General features: G+C 28.2%; 1 protein-coding gene across 1 annotated transcript; it reads left to right on the top strand.

Annotated features, from left to right (window-relative positions):
- Positions 1-1,071: 1,071 nt before the first annotated feature.
- LOC122514349 (glycogen phosphorylase) lies at positions 1,072-7,409 on the top strand. Its single transcript, XM_043631111.1, has 11 exons — positions 1,072-1,390; positions 3,632-3,733; positions 3,979-4,293; positions 4,376-4,487; positions 4,599-4,918; positions 5,004-5,314; positions 5,400-5,514; positions 5,599-5,781; positions 5,862-6,209; positions 6,293-6,622; positions 6,724-7,409. Exons 1-11 carry the CDS (start codon positions 1,148-1,150, stop codon positions 6,877-6,879), a joined length of 2,535 nt encoding a protein of 844 aa, XP_043487046.1. The 5' UTR covers positions 1,072-1,147; the 3' UTR covers positions 6,880-7,409.
- Positions 7,410-8,101: the final 692 nt, after the last annotated feature.

Here is an 8,101-nt window from a genome sequence, read left to right as displayed (position 1 = left end):
ACTAGATAGGTTTCCCTGATATCTGTGTGCGTATATGTATATATGTATATATATATAAATATAAAAATATATATACATATATATATATTTATATATAAATATAAACCAGGTACATATATATACAATGTGAAATACATTGTATATTATATACGTTAATTATAAAAGAAAAAGAAGACAAGAATTTAATTGTAAAATTGTTGCACGAAAACAGGAGGCGGAACACGTTAGACTGCTAAAAATGAAAAAGTGTCACTTTATATTCTATCATGGTACCTATCTAGGTCAAGACCACACGTTTGTATTAAAATTGACAGCAAAATGTTGACAATGTAAAATGTAATACGCGTATCGCTTCTTGAAGTTCTCATTATTGCATCTGCATCCATACGATTAATTTATAAATAAAATTACATTGAATAAGATATATCATTGAGCCTTGACCGTCTCTAATTTCCGTATTTTTCAAACATATCCATATCCAATATTTCTTTAATTTACTGATTATTATATATTTTATATTATAAAATTAAGTTCCTTTTTTATTTTTTCACGTAGTCTATATAGACACGTACTAATTTAAGATTCCAATAATTATATTAAAATTATGTCTCTTTTACGGAGAGGATATTTTAGATGAATGACTGAGTCTCCAAATTATTTTTGTAAAAATTTAAATTACCAAATTCAAAGTCATTCACGATCATCCACATTTTGGATTTTAAATATGAACAAATCTTTTATTTTCCAAATTAATTCTTAAACAACCTAATAGTATTCGATCGTCGTGTAATAGCGGGAAGATTTAAAAAGTGACATCTTTTGCGCTTGCGCAGAAGCGAAGAGTAAACGCGCATGCGCGACCTTATAGAAGGTGAATATGTGTCTCTATTTGTTGGCATTATGTTCTATTCGCTTTCGGCGAGCCAAAGCGAGTGCTTGTGTGCGTCGTCACGAGTATCTCATACTATCTCTCTTTCTCTCACTCATTGTCAGTCATTCACTTTCTCTCTCTCTCTCTCTCTCTCTCTCTTTCCCTCTTTCTCTCATTCTTTCTCTGACATCAAGTGTGTAGTGTTTAATTCTTTTTAAACTTCCTCACAATTATTATAGATTAAAAAACTTACGCATTGTAATTAAATAAATCATCATGTCGCTCGTCGATCAGGATCACGAGAAGAGAAAACAAATTTCCGTACGTGGTATCGTTGATGTAGAAAATGTCGCGAATTTTAAGAAGACGTTTAACCGGCATCTTCATTACACTTTAGTCAAGGATCGTAACGTTGCTACAAGTCGAGATTATTTCTTTGCTTTAGCACACAGTGTCAAAGATAATCTTGTATCTAGATGGATTCGAACACAACAATATTATTATGAAAAAGATCCTAAGGTAAGACAATACTTTTATGCATTCTTATCCTTACTTTATTAATTATGTTTAGCTCTTCCTTTACTTTATTTGACCTTCTTTTTTTTTCCTTCCCAACTCCTCCTATAACTGGATCAACAAGATTGGCAAGATTAACTTCAAGTTTTGGAATTAATTATATAAGTATATGCTTTTAACTCGTGCAATCTTTTAATCATCTCTTAGAGTCTATTATAATATCAAATAAAAAGAAATGAATATAATTAACTAATAAATCATCTTTAAAATATTGTTTGTGTGTTTACAGTTTCATATAAAAAAATGATTCATAGAGAAAATATATTATGTTTCGGTGTGTTGAATATAAAATATTTTCTTACATATAGTATCGCTTTAATCATTTTTTCTACACCGATATTCAATTTCTTATTATTAATATTAGTATTATAATGAAATTTAGTTTAAGAGTAAGTGACAATGGTTTCAATGAAGTAACTACTTCATTAAGATCATACGCTTAACAAATAGTATAAATGTATTAAAGAATTCTCTTCGCAATCAGATTTTTTATCCTTGTTGACCCGGTGATGTATGATAGGCGGTATTGAAAATGTAGGTCAAGAAACAAATATAGTAATGCCAATTTGATATAGGCATCTTCGATGAAAATTATTTGAATGATTTATTCACAACAAAATCTGTTTGTTAACGCAATCAACAATTTCTTATAATATGCATAGATGTTATTTACATTAAGAAAAAGAAATAAAAGAATTTGATGCACCATTAGAGAAAGAAAAATATGTCCTAACACTATAATAGTAATTTCGTTACTTATTAGTTTAAACGATTATTATAATACGTATTTATTTATTCTCTTGATGATATGAAAGTGATGGACGAAAAAGACAGTGCAACATTTATTTTTGGGCATGCAGTGTCCCTGTGAACATGAAAAGAGATTACATCACTCTAGCATTGAAAGTTTATCATATTAAATTCTTCATGTTCAATTAGACTCTTTTGAACTCGTTCTTAACTCGTTGCTAACATTTGAATTCCTATTTTAATATATCTTCGTTTTATCATATTTGCAAATTTTCTTATTATTTTTCTATCTTTTTTATTTTGTATTATTTTAAAAAAAGGAAAAAGAATAAAATTCTTTTCTTTCATTTCTGTTTGTATTTTTTGCAAATTCTATCAGATGTGTGCTTGCACTTTGCACATTGCAAAACGATCATTTTCAATACAATGCCAGAAAGTCTTAACTATATTTTCATAAACTTTTGGATTTAATCCCAAAACAAATTGGATCTATAGATTCTAAGAATTCACGTGATTCTCCTTCGGTACTTTTCCTCGCTTTAGTAATCCAGACAAATTGTCTAACGTAATATCGAATTTATTACATAGAGTAATAAACGTGCTTTTCGAAAATATCTAATTTAAGATATCGTTTAATGTGTTATTTAACTCGTTAAAAGAAAAGAAAAAAAAAACAAACAAAAAATAAACGATGAAGAATAAAACCGAGTACGAAAATAATAATTCGCAAAACGAATGAGTTTTACCAGAGGAAGAATTCAAAATTATATTATTTTCAATGGCATTTTATTGTGTATTTTTTTAAATAAAAAGGTTACAGATAATTACATTTTTATTATTTTTTTTTTTTCAGGACAGAGAAAACATGTATTTACGATAAGGGTATTTTTGTATTATATTTTCAAATCGGTTAGTGACCTCATGGCGAAAGATCAATTTATTTTTATCCTATGTTATAGCCTTTGTATTTTAGTCCTATCACGTGTAAAACATTTTGTTTTATAATTCCTATGTAAAAAATAGAAAATTGTTTTTCAATCATATGCTCAAAAATTAATCAATTAATAATAAGAAAAAAAAAACCAATTAGGTTTCTAACAAATATTCGATATTATTTTAATAATATAAAATAGGAGTATCGGGTGTGTTCATTCGATAGATGACTTTGACATGACCTTGAGCAAGTCAGGAGACACATGCGTGATCTATCATATCGAATGTTCTTGTTTTATAAAGTAACTAATTATTGGTCACTATAGGTCACTTAAACTGACTTTAAAATTCATTTTTAGTTGATATATATTATTAAACGTTATTTATCGTTAAACTATGTATTACTTAAAGTAATGATCGTAATTTATTATATAAGTCGAGAAAAAGATCTTTGAGTGGCGATAACGAATTATTGATCTGAAATATTATTTTTGATTTTAGAGAGTATATTATCTTTCTCTCGAGTATTACATGGGAAGGGCATTGCAAAATACGATGATCAATCTGGGAATTCAGGGTGCGTGCGACGAAGCTATGTATCAGGCGAGTAAAACAACAATTTTGTCTGAACAAACAAATATATATATGCAATTCTTTTTTTTTCTTTTATTTATAAATTTATTTGAACTAATATACAACATTTTTTTTTAATATTAATTATTTTAGACGCAGACATTTTTTCTTTGGTTATTTATTTATTTATTTAAAATTGATCTATTAGAATTCGTGTTATCTTTTGTGAGAGATATTTTTTTATTTATAATATTTTTATTAATAATATTTTATAGATGGGTTTGGATATAGAAGAATTAGAAGAATTAGAGGAGGATGCTGGTCTTGGAAATGGTGGTTTAGGAAGATTAGCCGCCTGTTTCTTAGATAGTATGGCTACTTTAGGTTTAGCTGCTTACGGTTATGGAATACGATACGAGTATGGTATTTTCGCGCAAAAGATTAAGAACGGAGAACAAGTTGAAGAACCGGACGATTGGTTGAGGTATGGTAACCCTTGGGAAAAAGCAAGACCTGAATTTATGCTTCCTGTTAATTTCTATGGTCACGTTATTGACACTCCTGAAGGAAAGAAATGGGTGAACACACAAGTACGTATCATTAATTATTTCACACGATATTGTATATATAATTAATATTTTTATTGTAATTTATATTTATATTTATTTATAGGTCGTGTTTGCTATGCCTTATGATAATCCAATTCCTGGATATAAGAATAACGTTGTTAACACGTTGAGATTATGGTCTGCTAAATCACCGATTGAATTCAATTTAAAATTCTGTAAGTAATTCTATTAAAATGTTTTTTTATTATTTTCACTTGAAAAATTATGTCTCTCATGTAGTTTTTATTATTAATTACTATTATGTTTGTTTGTTTTATTTTTTTCAGTCAACGATGGTGATTACATTCAAGCAGTCATCGATCGTAACTTGGCAGAAAATATAAGTCGAGTTTTGTATCCAAATGATAATTTCTTCGAGGGAAAAGAATTAAGATTGAAACAAGAATATTTCATGGTAGCTGCTACACTTCAAGATATTATTCGTCGTTACAAAGCTAGCAAGTTTGGATCTAAGGAACATTACAGAACCGATTTGGATGCTTTCCCTGATAAAGTAGCAATTCAATTGAACGATACTCATCCTTCGTTAGCTATTCCTGAACTTATGAGAATTCTTATCGACGTTGAAGGCCTTTCATGGGATCAGGTAAATCATTTATTATTCATTGGACAAGATATTGTATTAGAAATAATTAATATTATTTATTTTGTATGAAATTTCTTATTTTAAGGCTTGGGATATAACAACGCGAACATGTGCATATACAAATCACACAGTTTTACCAGAAGCACTTGAAAGATGGCCGACTAGCTTGTTAGAAAGCATTCTTCCACGACACTTGCAAATCATTTATCATATTAATCATCTACACCTTGAACGAGTCGCTGCCAAATTTCCCGGTGATATGGATCGTCTTCGTCGTATGTCATTGATTGAGGAGGAAGGTGAAAAACGGGTGAACATGGCCCATTTATCTATTGTCGGTAGTCATGCCATCAATGGTGTTGCATGGATACATTCAGAAATTTTGAAAGATACAGTGTAAGTACTTGAGAATGGATTTATTTCATTTAAAACATTATTTGAGAAATAATTGATTGCTTATAATGATTTATTTTGCAAACAGATTTAAAGATTTCTATGAATTGAATCCAGAAAAATTCCAAAATAAAACCAATGGTATTACGCCTAGAAGGTGGTTACTTCTTTGCAATCCTAATTTATCTGATATTATTGAAGAAGTATGTATTGCTCATTTTTCTTTCTTTTCATTATTATCAAATAAAAATGTGCTATAATATTTATTTCTATTTCGAAATTAATAGAAAATAGGTAGCAATTGGGTTGTACATTTGGAACAATTGAAACAACTCAAACAATATGCCAAGGATCCGATCTTCCAACGAGCAATAGTTAAAGTTAAACAAGAAAATAAATTACGCTTGGCACAAATGTTAGAAAAAGATTATGGTGTCAAAATAAATCCTGCATCAATTTTTGATATTCAGGTAGAAAACAATGACAATTTTTATTATACATTATATTATTTAATCCTTGAATTTATTAATAAAACGTGATGAAATTGTAGGTGAAACGTATCCACGAATACAAACGACAATTATTAAATTGTCTTCACGTTATTACGTTGTACAATCGTATAAAAAGAGACCCATCGGCACCGTTCGTTCCTCGAACTGTTATGATCGGTGGAAAGGCGGCACCGGGTTATCATTTAGCTAAAAAGATAATTAAACTAATCTGCAGCGTTGGAAATGTTATCAATAACGATCCCATCGTAGGAAATAAATTGAAATTGATTTACTTAGAAAATTATAGAGTGACTTTAGCCGAAAAAATTATTCCAGCCGCGGATTTGAGCGAACAGATTTCTACCGCTGGTACTGAAGCTTCGGGAACTGGAAATATGAAGTTTATGGTAATAATAAACTTATCAATATATATTCAATTTACTAAATGAAACAAAAATAAAAAAATACAAAGAGATATTTAATATTTTAGTTGAACGGTGCTCTTACAATTGGTACTTTGGATGGTGCAAACGTAGAAATGGCAGAAGAAATGGGAAATGAAAATATATTCATATTTGGCATGACTGTGGAAGAAGTTGAAGCCTTGAAAAGAAGAGGCTACGATGCTTATTCTTATTACAACAAATTACCCGAAGCAAAACAATGTATCGATCAAATTCAAGGAGGTTTCTTTAGTCCTAATAATCCAGACGAATTTCGAGATATCGCCGATGTTTTGCTTAAATGGGATAGATTTTACCTTTTAGCAGATTACGAAAGCTATATTCGTATGCAGGAACACGTCAGCGAAGTGTATCAGGTAATTGAAATGAATCATTTGAATATTTTCGATAAAACTAATTATTAAAGTTTTTCAATAATCTGTTATGGGACATAGGATTAACATTATTTTTATTTTAGGATGAAAACAAATGGGTAGAGATGGCGATACACAATATAGCATCCTCAGGTAAATTCTCTTCTGATCGAACGATTGCTGAATACGCACGTGAAATTTGGGGTGTCGAACCGAACTGGCAGAAATTACCTGATCCTCATGAACCACGTGATATCTAAAATTCGTTTGATATAATTATCAATAATTTATATATAAGGGTTCTATAATTTCTTCTGTATTTTATCTTCTACGATATGACAAAGTCAATAGAATAATATCTTTCATGATAGACAATAAAAAGTAAATTTTCCCTCCAAATTATCGAGGAAAAAATGGCACGATTTTGGAAAAATAAAAATAACAATGTACAATAATTAATACTTAACATAAAAACGCACACACATTCAAGTCTAATTACGATAATATAAATTCTTTGCATTATGGATAACTACAAGACTGTCAAATTTCTATAATTATGAAATATCATTATTATTAGATAAAAATCTATATTCGAATCTGGTGAAAATCTATTGAAAAAAAGTCAATAACTTGTTTATCAAATAAATTTAAACGAAAAAACTACATACACATATATATCATAACAGATAAAAATATATATTTTTCTATAACTAAATTTATTTTTACTGCACTACTGCCTGCTGTCTGAAATACTCAAATAAAGGTTGACTAAGAAATGATTTTCACGTAATCTCATCGTTAATTAATTATTTTCAGGAAAACAGAAATTAATTGTACGCGTGTTTTTGCTTTAATATTGAGAGAAAATAATTTTAATGTTATAGTTTTGTTGTGTACTTTTAATCGTATTGGTACAATGTAATCTCTTACATTGTGCCAAATTGATATATCTCATGTTGTGTAATAATATATAGATATATTTGTAATTTCATGTTCTTCGTTGTGAATTTAAAATGTTCCTAGTCATGAAATGAAAAAAAAAAAAAACAAGAATGTTAAATGGAAACGTTTCAATAATAAAAAAAAATTCTAAAAATAATAAAAATTATTAATTAATATATATATTATTGTCAAAAAAGTAATTGTGAAATAATGTAAAATGTTATAATATTTAAATAATGGATAGCAGAAAAAGAGAAAAAGTATTTTCATTGTACGCGTAACATATCTTAAAATTTATAATATTTTGTTGCAGACCATTAATTAATCTTTATTAATATTTTAAGTGCTATATATATATTCTTAATTATGAAGCCATGTGTATATATTTTATAAAATAAAATAGAAAACCGGTGCCGATTAAATAAAAATACAAATTCTGTTATAGAATAATTAATATATCTACATAAATATATATATATATATATATATATTAGATTTTATTTTATTTATTATAAGAAAAAAATTATATTGTATTCTCCT

Source organism: Polistes fuscatus, unplaced genomic scaffold, assembly GCF_010416935.1.
Source record: "Polistes fuscatus isolate 324 unplaced genomic scaffold, CU_Pfus_HIC Scaffold14, whole genome shotgun sequence".
NCBI classification, from domain to species: Eukaryota; Metazoa; Arthropoda; class Insecta; order Hymenoptera; family Vespidae; genus Polistes; species Polistes fuscatus.
Note: the sequence above shows the minus strand (reverse complement) of the source record. Positions and strands in the feature narration are given on the sequence as shown.